Source organism: Festucalex cinctus, chromosome 5, assembly GCF_051991245.1.
Source record: "Festucalex cinctus isolate MCC-2025b chromosome 5, RoL_Fcin_1.0, whole genome shotgun sequence".
Lineage (NCBI taxonomy): Eukaryota > Metazoa > Chordata > Actinopteri > Syngnathiformes > Syngnathidae > Festucalex > Festucalex cinctus.
Window position 1 is genome coordinate 21,700,841 of NC_135415.1, and position 16,453 is coordinate 21,717,293.

The window sequence follows — 16,453 nt, forward strand, 5'->3', positions numbered from 1 at the left end:
AGAGTTACGCGACCGCCCAGGAAGGTAGCCATCAACCATCGTTGATCGTTTTAATGGTTTCGATAAGCGTTTTAATCTGGTTTAGCTCTCACTGCATCTGCCTGTCGTGTCAACTGGTGGATTTTTTTAGCATATTGTCGGTCCTTGGGATGACTTAAATATGCAAATTTGCAGCCTAGGCTAAATTTAATTTAAATCAAGCCTTCTCTACATTCCTGGTATCGACTCTGTAAGGTTGTGGTTGTTTTGATGATTTAAGGCATTATTTACTAGTTACATATTTTATTATCTCTAATATGCGCCTACTCTAAACACATTTTCCCCTTGGTTGTTGTGTTTCTGTTCTATATGCACGTATTAAAACTAAGTAGGACTAATAAAGAACGACTATACTGTACTCTGAATCTAATAATTGTGCTATGCCCCAAAACACATTAGGCTGCAGCCTGTTCTGATAGCATCTAATTAAGCTTAGCATGCCTATCAGCATACTATTAATTAAATTGAAATATCCTCGGCAGTTCTGTCGATGATTTCTTGTGTAACACGCAAGCCTGGAGACAAAAGTGATAGGAACTAGCTCAACATGCTAACAAGTTAATATCATTATTACTATTATAATTATTATTTTAATCTCCCGTCAGATGTGTGGTGTGCACCCTGCCGTATTCCCTCAACAAATGACTGCAAGCCAAGGCCACAAGACGTTCAACATCCTGGTGAAGTTCGCAGTCGACACAGCTGTGGTAAGTCTGATCTCTTCCAATGATGCGATAACCTCCCACCCTGAGATCGTCCATCTTTTTAATTGGTGCAGGGGGAACCACCTTGAGTTTAACACTGAAACAAAACAAAGGGGCTCATTTGTGGATTTCTCTTGGAAGCAGCAGCAGCCGAGTGATCTTCCAATCATCCTAACGGGGCCCAGGTGGAGATTGGACCCCACCACCCCAACAGATTTTCCTTACTGCCACCGGGGAAATGATAAGCTTATATTTATTCCCCTATAGAACAATTTTAAATGTTCTTTTTTCCCTTTTAAAAAGGCACCACCCAGCTGAAGTAGCTTTGACATAATTTAGCTACTTTCATCATTTGATTGTAGCTTAGCTTGCTACATTTCTTTGGTGGGAAGCTTTAATAGCTTTTAGTAGACTGCTTCACACTAGTTTGTCTTTTTTAATAGAATAAAATACTCTGTTATATTTATGATCACACTCGTAAATCAGTTTTTAATAATTGAAAAACAAAACAAAAAAACAAAACGTTTAAACCACAACAGATGTGTTAGCCTGTCCATTATGTGCTAGCATTAAGTTGGCAGATTTAAAGGCTCAGACTGGTGGTTGTTTTAAATGCACACAGTGTAATTGTCGGTGTTTTATGTAGTTTTAAACTTGAACTGCGTGTGACATTAAACAGCTTGAAGCCTCTTTTTTTTTTTTTTTTTTTTTTTGGAAGATTTAGTCACTAAAACTGCTGCATGTTCTGAGTTGAGTTCACTATCACTGGTGTATACAGTGCTCTTATGTTTAGCTTTTGCTGAAAACTGCAATTGGATGTTGACCAGTTCAGGGTACGCTATAAATGATTACTATTTTTATTTATTTATTTTTTATTATATGCAAGTGATCAAAGTCATATTGAATACAGCCTCCTGGTTTAAATAAAAATGGAGTGTCAAATAAATGACTGGTGGAGAGAGCGAGCAGAGCAGATTAAAAGTGTCTGCCAGCGTAATCCTCATTCTGCAATATGAAAATTCATCTGATGAAATGGCTCAACTGTATGAGCCTTCAGGAAGATGTAAGGGGGGGATGGCTTTATTTTGGGTGGATGGATTTATTTCTACCAAATACGCCTGATGGACGTTTTTCTATCATAATTCTTAAAACCAGAGTTTTGAAATCCTTTCCAGTCACCACCGGTGTCCTGAAACGTTCCCTTTTCTTTGTGTGTTTCCACAACAGGACATCCTGAGTGAGCGAAAGGCGAGCGTGTCCTCTGAGGCAAAGTACTGTAAGTACTCCACTGATGATAATACTGATAAAAACGCTGCAGTCATTTTAAGATGTTTAATTAACCACTGACATTCGGGTTCACTTTAATTACTTCCTGAAAGCAAAATGAAAAAGGCACAGTCATAATTGAGTTTTGCACTGTAGTAGCAGATTTGCTTTATCCCAACATTACTGACTTCAGAACGACACTGCAGTACATGCAAAGCCTGTAGTCTGCCCGCTAACTGAACCCTGCTGGTCAAGGCAGATGTGGGATGCCACTGCAGCCGCCCTCTAGTGGTACACAAAAGAATCACTCTCTCCACTTGTTTTTGTAGATCGCAGGGGGCGGCCATTTTGCTCTGTGCTGTCGACGGTATAAACTTATTTTAAGTAACCTTAAAGACAAGGTCCTCAAACTTTTTATAACAAGTACTAACTTAAAATATATTTAATATTTAATGTTTTAAAAAACAATTATATACGATCCATTTTAATTAAATCATTACTTAGGTAAAGTATTTTTGTTTTCAATATTAACTGTGTTAATGAGTAAATTGTGCATAGTACAGTGGCTTATGATACTCTTTGATGGGCTTTCTTACAGTATTTGTTTTTAAGTTGGTACTTGGTATAAAAAGTTTGAGAACCTTTTCTTTAGTTACTTAAAATAAGTTTTTCTCATTTAGTTTTATTTCACTTTTTTGTGCAGTGTATTTATTTTATTTGTAATTATACCTACTACATCTCTACTCTTTTATGATGATGATGATGATGATGATGATGATGATGATGATGATGATGATTATTTGTTATTTTTCATACTAATTTTATTTTTTTAAGATATTTGTATTAATTTATTCATATGAAATACTAATAGTCCTTTTTAGAATAATATTGTGTTTAATTTATATACACATTTTAATTATCAAAAACAAAAAAAAACAGAAATTGCTGTCATTATTTTTGGACTTTTGGACTTTTTCCAAATGTTTTTGTTCTTTGATTATTCATTTTAGCATCTTTTCACATATTTAATGATGGCTATGTAGTTTCTCTTCTTATGACGTTTACCCAAATATTTTCCTTATTAACAACACTATAGCAGAACAAGGCCTTAGCATATTAATGTGTTATTTCGAATTTTGCTTATTGTAGCTGTTAACCTATCGGCTGGGGGAATCATGTGCTTCATAATAAAGTTTGAACTCAGGTTGCCAAATGTGCTTCCTTCGTTGATGAAAGGGTTAACACCAATCTCTTCACAAACCTCACAAGGGCAATTGCTCGTATAATTAATTTGCGCGTGCAAGCTGTTTCTTTAATGAAGTAGGTATAAACTGCGCGGAGGACGCTGAAGTAAATGTTTTGTGAACATAAGGCTATACATAGCTGAATTTCCTTTATGTGGAACTCTCAGATGACCTGCTCTGTTCCTATCACCTGATCTCCAGCCTGTTATCTTGCCCTTGCCCTCCTTCATCTCTCCTTCTTCTCTGTCTGGCCTGCCTTTAAATTGCTTTACAGTGGCAGGGGATTTTAGCCCGGGAGATAAGAAGGATGCAGACTATCTCGCTCGGTGTGGAGAAAGTTGTTTAATAGTAGCTTTTTACACATGCAAAAAAAAAAAATAAATAAAAATCACAAAATACCGTAATCCTAAAAAATTGACTTATTATTTATTTAATTTGTTCCCCCTGTTTAATTTGAAAAAGAAACAAATGCGTTATGAGAGAGAGAGAGAGAGAGAGAGAGAGAGAGAGAGAGAGAGAGAGAGAGAGAGAGAGAGAGAGAGAGAGAGAGAGAGAGAGAGAGAGAGAGAGAGAAAGGTAAAAGTCTTGGAATAGCATGGCAGTGGCAGTAAATTATTAGATAGTCAGTTGAAAATTTGAAGATTAAGAGATTTCCAAATCCTCCAATAATAGCTCCACCAGAAAAAAAAAACAAAAAAAAAAAACCTGAAGTTTTGGAATGGAGGGATCATTACCTGCAAAGCCATTTCCTAATAGAGGTTTTCCGCATAATTGTCTCTCCACAGCAGCTAAAATGACTTGACAGTCACGTTGATATCCCAGAAGGGTGATTGACTTGTCAAGTTATTGTCATGACTAGCGTCATGCAAGGGTTATGTAAGGATTGTTTGCTGTCATGCAAGAGTTATGTTTGGGTCATGACCGTGAGGTTAATTGTCTGTTATGAACTGATGTCACCAGCATCTAGTTTCAACTGGTAAGCCACTATGTGATGTCAGAAGCTACATGATGTCAGGAATCTTTAATCTCTTTCTCCGGTCAACAGCCAATCAGATAATTCCATGTCAGTCCTGTTACCCACATGTCTAGCCACAACCAATTAGATCGATTCCCTTGTCTATATAAGCCTGTCTGACAAGTGTGTTTTTGTCAGATTATTACCTCTGTTCCTCTGTGCAACTCTCGTTGTTTGTCGTCTAGTCAAGTTTGTTCCACGCCTCTTGATGTGATTAAATAGTTAGTCTTATTTGTATCTGCGTTTTTGGGATCCAACCTCAGAACATAACAGTTATATTCTGGTAAAAAAAAAATCTTCTTATTCCAAAGCACTTTGTTAACTTGTGTATGTATATAATGTGTATGTAACCACACATTTTTGCTTCAACACGGAAAATAAATAATGTAATAAAAGAGTGAGTAGTTATATTTTATTGTAGATTTTTTTTTGTTTTATTAGTCAGTGCTTATTTTTATTTTTTTTATTTTATTTTTTTTTATTTTATTTTTATTTTTTTTATTTTATTTTTTTCATTTTATTTTTATATTTTTTATTTTTATTTTATTATTTTATTTTGATTGTTTTTTATTTTACACATGTGTAATAGGTAGTTAAGAATGTTAAGAATTGACCCAAAATATTGACTTTAATTTTTTATGATGGCAACAGTTTGAACAGATCAATTATTTGTGATTTAATAGTGGTCAACACGTCTGCCTCACAACTTGGAATCTCTATTTCGAGCTTCCTGTGTGGAGTTTGCATGTTCCTCCCACATTTCAAAGAATGAAGGCTCTAAATTGTCTGTATGTGTGAATGTTTTTTTTGTGTTTTTTTTTTGGTCACAAAACTGACAACAGCCATTGAGACAAAAATAGAACTTGGATAATGCCAATCATGGCATTGTTCAATGCGCCGTTGCCTAACCCTGCCAAATCTGCCAAACTACCATGCAAAACTGCTCGAAAATAAATATTTTACTGTACGTTTACATTCAGTGTTTATTCTTTAAATATGCAGTTAATATAAACGTATGGGGGTGGCCACAGCCTTGGCCACCACGTAGCTCCGCCCCTGGTTCCCCTACATTCTCAAAAATATGTGAACACTAGAATTGTTACTTTAAACTTTGTCTTTGAGATGACATTTGTGGTGCCGCGTCTGTCACAAGGATGTCTTTTAACGAAGGGTCTCTGTTAAGTTACTTATGGCGAGCGAGCTCATCGCAAGACTCATCACGAGCCGCTTTTGAAAGCGCGTCAGCGGGTTCGGGTGGGTCCAACCCCGCCCCGCTCTCCAGACCTGTGACACTCTCTTACATAAGCCCGCAGAGCTCCGCTGTCTCCACGAGAGCACAGCCCGCATGGATTATTGATGCTCAAAGGCACATGGCTACGACACACACACGTGTTCAAATATTCCAGGTGCCAGGATATAAAGGGATTCCCTTCCCTTAATCACACCACCCCCGACAGCCCCCTTTGATTTTACTCGACGAGCCTAGCAGCAGGCACGCGTGTATTTGTGACCGTGCTCCTCACGTTAAAGTCATCCCCACTCGCATTAGCATAATAATGACATGTCCTCTTTGTCCTTGCCTTCTGTCACGGCGATTTTGCACAGAAAAAAAGGCTACCAATCAGAGGAAGAGGAGGATGAAAGGGAGGCGACATGCGGGAGGATCACCTAAAGCCTAATTTGTATATTAGGGACAAACAGTAGATAAGTGATTTGGATTTTGTTTTTATGAATAACTACTTTTTATTTCCAAGCCAGTGATGCTGAAAATGGTCTCGTGAACATCATGTTTATTTTAAGCGTATGATTCTAGCACCTTTATTCTCACAAACAGCCCACATAATGCATTTAGATAATATTTGTAGAATTTAGATTTATTTTTGGTAATGTGACACAAGAAATCTGGGCCATGATTGATGTGAGCAAAGTTGACTGCAAGTGACAAAATGACCCTGAGTTGGATCAAAACGGGTGTATTTTGCTACTTCATTCATATACCATAAACGCAATATTAATCAGAATACCACGTTTTGACTAGTGGGGCTGCATAGAACATTATTGTGGAAAAAATGTTTGGGTTGACGTCCTCTTTACTGCAGCTCACTGAGTTGGTTGTGAAACTCTTCTTCGTGTGTGTCTGTGTCTGTATGATACTGCCCCCAGGTGGTCAAGGCGTGTACACCAGAAAGAGCAGAACAATGTCCTTTGAATTAAAGAAAATAATTTGGCAAATGTTTAATTCTTTATTTTTTATAATATTTATATAAGCACAATATTATAGTATGTTAATACGAATGTTTATCTGACTATTTTTTTATGTAAAAAAAAAAAGAAGAGAAATCTGAAAAGGGGGGGGGGGGGGGCGTGGTATTCAGAGACACAGTAGGAAAAATTTGTCAGGAAAAAGGGGGGGCAGAAAGTCATATTCTGAAAAACAGCACCAGTTTCTGTTTTTTGGAGTAATTTTTTTAACCACTGACTTGTTGCAGATTTTCTCATGGTGGACACTTTTTTTTCATGAAATACGCTTCCGTAGATTGACATGTTCATATACTTACCCAGTAAGCTTAACTGAGTGATTAAGTTGAAGGTACGTTGGAGGTATGCGGGAAAGTGTCTGCCATTAGCGAGTCTGCAAGTCAACTTGGAGTTCAGAGGTAATAAAAACAAAAAACAAAAAATACTTTAAAAAAAAACAGAACATCAGCTTCTTCTTCTTTTTATTTATTTAATTTTTTTTAGTATTTTTTTCTGTTGTTTTTTTTTTAAATAATTCCCCCCCCTTTTTTTTCCAATTTTTTAAAAAAAATTTCAGAGTAATTTTCCTCCTGTTTTTTGGACTATTAATAATATAATAATAATAATAATAATATGCCAGAAAATATATTAGGTAAAACAGAAAACATTTTTCAGAAAAACAGAAAATAAAAAAGAAATACACAAAAAAACAAAGCTCTGCGAAAAAAAATAGCCAGAAAAACAAGTTTTTTTTCCCCCAACTGAATGCAATACACTTCCATATGTTAATAATTTAACAAAAATAGAAAATTAAACAGATTAAAGTCACATCTCAAAGCACCACTGCAAATATGAATGACTTTGATAAAACTTAATGAAAGCTGATGTTTTTTGTCAAAGCTTGTTTTGCCATCCAATCTGCAAAGGTGTACCTAATATTATGACCACCGAGTAGAATTGTCCCTCTGAGTCCGGGGATGCCACAGTTTGCTCCTTAGCAACTGTTTCCACGGCTACAAAGTTGGTCCCTGCCTCACCCCCCCGAACCTACCTCCGTAATAAGCCACCGGTGCGGTGCCCCTTGCCTTCGTTTGTGTCTGCGTCCCAAACTGTGCTGCTCATGTGTTATGTAGTATATTAAAGCCTAATGTTAAAGGTGATAATTCTGATGAATATGACATCACAGCCTCGTCGCACTGTGTGCGAGTCAATCATTCCTTCAACTTTCATCCATGCATTGATTCACTGTTCAATGAATCATTATAAGGCAAGCAGCACCAGCTCCATAAAGAGGGAAAAGATACAGTAAAGCATGCTTGGGTACATCGAGACTTGCGATGCAAGCCTCGGAGCGACACAAAGATCTATTTATATCGCTCCTAAAAATAGACAATCTTCTCCATAGAAACATGAAATCCATCTCTGGGGCGAATTATTCTCAAGATGCTGCTGCTATGTGCACATGCGTGTGTTATTTGACATGCACCTTATATGTGTGTTCTGTTAATTCTTCCAGGAGAGCAAATGAGCAGTATACCAGCTGTGTGCCGTTTTATTGGGGAATCTCCGCTCTGACGCTCAGCAGGAAGCAGGCAGGATTTGACCGTCCTTTCATCATCATTATTATGAGCACACACACGTTTAGATGTAACATGCTTTAAGCCGAGCATTTCTGTTTGTTTACAGTAACGAAAAGGAAGAAGTGTTTGGCTAATCAGAATGTTGCCCCCAAAAAAAGTATTGACAATAATATGTTGTATGCAACCCCACTTATGTAAACATGGTATTCTGGTTAATATTGTGTTAGTGGAATATGAGTTAAGCAGCAAAATCCAGCAGTTTTTTGTATTTATTCTTTTATTTTTTTATCAATATCATAAGGCAGCCATTTTGGCACTTCCTGTCGAGTGAAAATGACATCACAGTTGCTCAGGTAACAACCAATCACGGTCCAGCTTCAGAAAACAGGTGAGCTGTGATTGGTCGTTGCCTGAGCAACTGTGATGTCATCTTCAGTCGACAGCAAGTGGCAAAATGGCCGCCACCTGAGATGGATAAAAATGGCTGGATTTTGCATTATAACTTGTATTCCACATATGTAATATTAATCAGAATGTCATGTTTAGACTAGTGAGGTTACATAAAACATATTGTCAAGAAATGTTTCAGTTTGAGGTCGTCAATTGGATACTAGGGAAGAGGACACAACTTACACAGTTTACACTACATTTATAATACTTTTTTCTATTTCCACATTTAGCACAATGACAAAAAATATGAGCAAAGACATTTCTTTCTGAGACAGATGTGTAAAAATGCCAGTTTAGCGCCATCTACTGCCAAGGATGACGTGCGCATTTTTTTTTATTTTTTTTTAACTAGTACCTGACACCTCAATATAAGGCTGGTAACGGCATTCGCACATCCCTATTAAATGGTATGATAGATGCTATTTGCTAGTCCTTCTAGTTGTAGGAGCAGCAATAAACATCTTCAACCCTAATTATTGACTATGTGCCAAACAGTGGTTAGTTATGAAACTCGTATGTCAAATTTTTGCTTGCAAGTCAAAGCAAATAAATGTCCCAACGATGGCTTGTATCTCAACAAATGTGTACCACCACTTAGAAACAAATCAGATATGATGCAGTGCTGCTCTATGCCACTACAGACTATTTATAACCACAAAAATAATCTTATTTTTAACTTAATATATTCACAAGTAAGCATTATTATAATCTCTTAAAGCAGAATAATTGAACAGCTTTTGTAACTCAGTTCATGTACCTGATGAATTGTTTAGTGATTGGGAACGTCATGTCCTTGTTTGCATAGGGTGGATGACGATTTTGAGGGTTTTTTGTTTGGTCCAAAAAAAAAACCCAAAATATAAACCAACAACATAGCAGTGTACTAGTCAGTATGTGTGTTTCCTTTTGTGAAGAGGAGCGTGCATGTTTTAGACCAAGTCACTGAGGCAAAGATAAAGCGGGAGCCCACAGAGGCAACGATGGAGATAAGACGCACAAGGACGCGCATGTTGACAAGGCAAAAAGACAGAAAACCACACATTTTTACTAAAGATCTTTCAAAGATAACGTTCTCGAGAGAGGGAGTGGAAACTTTGTGCTGATAATAAGCGTTTAGAGAATGTTGCGGTCAGGAACAAAAAATAGATACAGAATACATGGAAATCTTTTAGGTTGTTTTGTTGTTCAGTAATGTGGAGTAGTGTCAGATATATAGAAGCATATCATTCAGTTGTGACTATTTCTCCAAAACAGAAAATATGATCAGATTAGTGTTGAAAACTCAAAGTGGCCCAAATTAAAAAAATATATATATATTTTATCTTTTTTATTTTTTTTATTTTATTTTTTATCTTCATTCAAAGATCTTAGTTTCATGTCAAACACAGTGATGCTAGTCATCCAAATATTCATACATATTTTGTCTTTAAAAAAAATAATCTTTTTCTTGAGTGCTTGCATCAAGGAGTTGATTTCTGTGCCAGCAGAGTGACACTATTTGTCTGCGGATTTGTGGATGAAATGTTGTCTTCTTCCTCAGCATGCAACATATGTGCTATTTAAGAAGCTTATGTTCTGATTTGCAACTTACAATAGTCCAAAAGTTCCTAGGACAATTTGATACTTCAAATATTGATTACATTATTAACTAGACTAAGTGCAATTTCTGGAGAAATTGTATGGGAATGCTGAAAGCTGAATGCTAAGATTTTGAATGCATGTGAAATGCTTATGAAATAAATTGAGAGAAAAATTTTGAAATTATGACCTCCTGGTTACTGGGCAATGGACTTTACCAACTGTGCGACCGAGCAGTATCAGACACCTGGTAAATTACCAGGTGTATTACGTTCCCTTTCACCTGACAATTAGTGTAGATTTTAAACATAGAAGGGCCAAAACATCCCTAATGAAAATTAAATTGCACTAAAAAAAACTAGCCACCAGAGGGTGCTAGAACTGCACAAGTGGAAATCAACCTGACTTTTTTAACAGATGTGTTCCCTTTAAATATTGTGAACATGACGACGACAATATTGTGGCAGTTTTAATATTACGATATTGCCATTACCGTTACATCACTACTGGTAATGATGATACGCTATATGTATGGAAGTGGGCGTGGAAAGTGATACTTAGAAAAAGTTCAATGTCTGTCTCATTTAAAATGAATGGGTAAAAGTTTATATTAAATGTTAAATTGTGCAAATACTGTAAGTAATGTGGAATCAGATGATATATACCCCGGGAGGCGTGAATTTTTGAAGCTAGTTGAAATTTGATAAGTGTACATTGGAAGTATTATGTGGGAGATGTTAGCAGCAAAAAAGTGTGGAGAATAATGCTTCAGCATTCCCCACAATTATCTGTATGTTTATTTGACTCTATTTCAGTAGTAATCACCACTTTAGAAATTGGTTGAGCAGCACAAATGATTTTTATGTTGAGGAAAACCTCATTAATTGCCATATGTATTGCGAGCATCCTTCCAATGTCGCTGTTCGTTTTTCGACAAAAATAACACAAGTTCAATTTTGGTGGGCACAAGCTCCTCCGGGAAAACGCATCGAGAGCTTTTGCAACTAACAGGACGGACGCCGTTTTATTTTGACAGATGGCATTTCCTCATTGATCCTGCAGGCTATTTACATATCTCCGCTCTTCATTATTCAATCAATGGGATGTGTGAGCAGACTTGACCCGGCTTGATTACTACTTTACATCTCAGCCAAGGTCGTCAAGTTCCTCATTGAGTACAAAAAAAAAAATCTCCAGCAGAGCTTTAATTGCATTTCTGTAGCCATCGCTTTTGGCAATCACATACTGTAATCTAATGCAATACACACATTCATGCACACAGGCTAAGGGTCTCCCTTCCTTTGACATGCTGAAATTGGCTGCAGCGATCACAGAGGAGAGAGAGCAGCTGAAGAATGTGAGGTGCCGCCTTCAAGCGCTGCTGCGCAGTCTGATTTTTAAACACTGCCTAACACCCGCTTTCATCTATTTCAACACAAATTGGGACATTGAATGCATCATCATATTCATCACGGGTCTTTGAAGTACGCCTTGGAAGAAAATTAACTGCTTTTTTTTTTTTTTTTTTTTTTTTTTTTAAGTCTATTGTTCTCGTCAGTTGCACATTATTGTATAAATTTCTCACCCATGATTGTGGGTATATATAGATTGGCCAAAACATTAGGTACACCTGCACAATTTAATGACTTCCAATCCAAGAATACTGCTTTTACACTAGCTTTTGAGGGACACTGTCAGAAGTATTGATTTAGTACTATATTCATAACATATTGTCGCAAATTAAGTCATTGTAGCTCAAACTAAGCTGAAGTTTTTATTACTGATAAATGGGCCCAGTTGAAGTGTGGGGCAGAAATTTGTCAGCAACAGAAAATATTCAAGAATTATGACATGGTGCTTTTTCTATGATTTAAAAAAAAAACAGCTGATGTAAAATAGCACTCGGTATAATTTTCAAGTCATCAACAATTATAGAATGAATTAGATGTTTTTGAACAAACCTCACAAGGGAGACGATATTTTTTTTAAATATGAATGCGTAATTTTTGTTAAAACGCACTGTTCCAAGTCCAGACAGGTCAAGTTACATTTTAACATAGGAGCTCTCAATTTGACATAAAATATATATATATATATATATATATATATATATATATATATATATATATATATATATATATATATATATATATATATATATATATATATTCCCCCCTTCTCAATCTTCCCCCTTTTGCTGCATGACGTCCGAGCACTCAGGGCGGATAACAAGGCACTCTACTATGCCAGTGCACTATCCAAAGGGAATGTGCGTTTTCGGGGTGTATATATGACTAGCTAGCAATTGTGCTTGATAACCACAGATGCAAATGAATCAATCAGTCAATAAAACTATTTATGAAGCGACTGTAAATGAAGGTGCTCAAGTTGTGAAATAGTCGCGATGGGGGAACTCATGCTTGTTAGCCACTGAATTCATTTGAAAAGTGCTGAAATATTATGGATGGGCAAGTACCGATACCAGGTAATACTATTGGGGTGATACATGGCTTTATTTCACAGTATTGGTACTTGCTGCAGTACGTCTTGTGACCATTTTACGAGTAAATTGCCATTAATTAAATACAATTGTAAAGAAAAATGCTATCTTTGGATATAGAGATCTTTCCTTAAAATTATCTTGATATGTTTTTAGGGAAATTTTATTTATCAAAAGTGGTATCGGTACTTGGTATCGGTGCCAGCTCGAGTTGAGCACAAGTCCTGGTATCATTCTGGGAAAAAAGTGTTATAGAATATCCCCTATTAAATATAGTGAGGTTTAAAAAAAATATATATATATATATTTTTTTTTTAGGTGTTTTGCATTGTGTGAACGCACACACAACTACACTCTCTTTCCACAGGATGTTCCCTCAAATGTGTCAATGCATTTTGGTGATGCGTAGCGGTGCGAAACCTCTCCAGGGGATATTCTCGAGCTTTGCACATTATAACCGCAGCACGCCTGTTGACTCCACATTTCCGCGTCATTAGGCTCCCACTGATGAAAATCCACACTTGCACACCCCTCCCTCTCCTCTCTCTCTCTCTATGTAGATGTGTGTGTGCGTGTTCCGCGTTGCATTCCTTCGCATCCACTCCGCTGGCGCGTCAGTCGGAGGTTGAGGTGCGCGACGAGCGGACACGCGAGCAGAAGCACCCCGAACAAACATCATGCAGGTAAGACAACTTTTGACGTCTTTCATGTAGAGAAATCAGAAGTGCAGCTTTATTTTCTTGGCAAAATACAAAAGCTGCTGTTGTTTAAAGTGTTCATCTGGAGCGTTCGTGAGCGTTTGATGACTTGTGAGGTGAAGTTATGTAATTGCGCGGCTGATGATGAGTCGCTACTGCACTCAAACCCCGCAGACGCTTTTCCAGCAAGTGTCACTTGGCATCTTCCTCTCCTGCTTCACACTCCTCCTCTTTATTCTTCACTTTCTTCCCTCCTCTTTGAGTTTGACTTGAAAATCTATAAACAGCGGATTGTGTCGTCAGGCGTGAGTGTAGCGGCGAGTATAAATCAGCGGCTGTTAGACAGTAAAGTGAAAGCCCCGCAAAGTGACTTTCAACACCTTTGCAAAGGGGAATTGCTCATGAAAAGCTGCAGGGAATGAAGCGTCGGTGGTCCGGGGCATCAAACGCTGACCTGCTAACATTGGACACACGCCACCGATAAGACCTATAAATTACATTTACAGTCTTGTCTGAGGTCAAATGTTTAATGCACGCATAATGTCGGCAACGCTCATTTGTGGGAATAAGAGCGGGACGATGTGGAGGAGCTTTTCCAGTAATTGATGATCATCAAGTGGAGAGACGGATGCACTGTTTTCTTCATTGGCCTGCTCGTCAGGCTGCAGAACATTGTACTTCTTATCAGTTTAAACTGAATTAAACCGATTGCTAAGACCCGGTCGATGTGCACATTGTTCCCATGACCATTACTGTACCTTGGCACAATCAAAAGGATCCGATGCCAGATGCGTAGTGATGGGAAAATGAAGCTTCATGAACCACTTGCATGATTATTTTTACTTCTCTCGATTGTGCTCTTGATGATGCAGTGGATTTATTAAATTAAAGATGCAGTGAGAATGTAATGAATTTCCACTTTGTCTTTAAGCATGTTTGAACCAAGTGCACCATCTTGAGGAGAGAAAAAATATCACAGGTGGTTCACGAAGCCTCATTTTCCCATCACTGCTGTGCTGCTATAAGTGTTGAAGGAAGTTGTCGTGAGCATTAAGTTGTCTGTGCATCAGACATGCATGTTATTAAATTGTAGTGCGGAAAATGGAGCTCTCTTGTTCCTCATCCTTTCACATGGTTCCACACTCACGAACAAATCTTTTAAAACTAGCTGCAAAAGATTAGATGGAGCTAACACTATGCTGATCTGCAGTCAGCGTATTTTTCATACTTGGCTTGTTTACCATTTGACAGCAGACGGGCGAATCATTGGAGGATGAGATGCCAAAAACACATAATTGGCAATTAGTCGACTTTAAGCTCTAAATGTCAATGCAGACTCAGAAAGTCAACACGTCAATTAGTGGACTTGTCTGTTCAACACATGGGACTCTATTTTCGTGACCAGCATGGTGCTAATCTGGACACAAACGGGTTAGGCCGGTTGTTGGCGATTTCGCATATATATATATATATATATATATATATATATATATATATATATATATATATATATATATATATATATATATATATATATATATATATATATATATATGTATATGTGTGTAGTTGTGAAAGGTAATTACAAACTTGTAAATATTTAGACAAAATGTTATATAATGATGATAATGTTCAGTTTTGATAGACATGTGTTTATTATTGTGGCTGTAAGTTTACTTGCATCAAAGCATTGTCATCAAATGTGCTTCTATTTCATATGCCCTCAAAGGACCAAAGCCAAGCATGAGTTCATCCTGTTACATCTGCTGTGTGTGCGCGTGTGTGTGCGTGAGCCTGATAAAAGTCCATTCGCTGAGCCAAACAGACAGATTGTTGTCCCAAAATAATTACAATAAGTCGGCAATCTGTCCCGTTGCCAAATATTTAAAATGAAAGCTAGAAAGCCACAAGATGCTGACAAAGACTCTTGTTTTCATTCATTTCAATCTTTCAATGGCAGGACCCACAAAGTGCAGCATCATTAGCAGTTATAGAGAATTTCTGGCTTGTGTCGTTCTTTAAAATAGAAGCGGATTAAAAAAAAAATCATTTGGGATGTTCAATATGATAATGCTAGTATTAATAGTACCACAAGTACTCTTGATCCATAAAATTTCAATTAAATCATCCATCCATCCATCCATCCATCCATCCATCCATCAATTTTCTTAACCGCTTCCTCCTCACAAGGGTCGCGGGGGTGCTGGAGCCTATCCCTGCTGGCTTCGGGCAATAGGCAGGGGACACCCTGAACTGGTTGCCAGCCAATCGCAGGGCACACAGAGACGAACAACCATCCACACTCACAAGCACATCTAGGGACAATTTGGAGCGCCAATTAACCTGCCATGCATGTCTTTGGAATGTGGGAGGAGACCGGAGTACCCGGAGAAGACCCACGCGGGCACGGGGAGAACATGCACACTCCACCCAGGAAGGCCGGAGCCTGGACTCGAACCCGAGTTCTCAATACTGGGAGGCGGACGTGCTAACCCCCCTTTCCGTTTTGCAGCAATTAGCATTAGAATATAGCTAAGTTTCATCATTATCAAAAACTTGATGAAAACAGTGGCAAAAAGAGCTTGTTGCAACATGGCCCTGGTTGATCTCTTATACGCTGCTGCCACCTGCTGGCCGTTTTTTTTTTTTTTTTAATCATAAGTACCATTGCTTTAAGCGACCTCTTCAGGTCAGAGGCTGCATCAAAGCTATGCTCTATCATAAAAACACATAAAGTTTTTATATGTTTTTGGGAGCAAATGAGTTAATGAAGGAATTGTTTGATTTATGTTGCACTGTTTTAATTTTGTTTTATTTTTGGTGTCACAAATTCTCAAATTTGGCCTGATGATCAGTTTGTGTGTAACCCACTGAAAGGAATTACACCACGGTATTTTAACCTTCCAAAAGTTAACTATAGGCATATAATGATTAAATCTTACCTTTGACAGTGTGACTGTGAATGATAATTGATTGCTTTGAATTCATTTGGACAGAATGCTTACTGATAAAGGCTACTTTTGTCAGTATCTCATGGAGGTCTCAAAGAAAGTGGGCATGCTTTTAGTCTGCAGAGGCAGTGCGGGGGTGGGTCCAATCCACACTTTATGATGTCATAAAGTGAGCACTCACTCGTTTTCT

At 37.6% G+C, this 16,453-nt stretch overlaps 1 protein-coding gene across 1 annotated transcript in view; it reads left to right on the plus strand.

The window, feature by feature from the left end:
- The first annotated feature begins 649 nt into the window (after window positions 1-649).
- kcnip3a (Kv channel interacting protein 3a, calsenilin) overlaps window positions 650-16,453 on the plus strand; it is a 45,698-nt gene continuing 29,894 nt past the window's right edge. Inside the window, exons 1-4 of the mRNA XM_077522698.1 lie at window positions 650-746; window positions 1,971-2,019; window positions 8,023-8,098; window positions 13,175-13,297. Coding sequence (XP_077378824.1) covers window positions 13,292-13,297 — 6 coding nt within the window. The 5' untranslated portion in view covers window positions 650-746; window positions 1,971-2,019; window positions 8,023-8,098; window positions 13,175-13,291. The remainder of the gene's footprint in view (window positions 747-1,970; window positions 2,020-8,022; window positions 8,099-13,174; window positions 13,298-16,453) is intronic.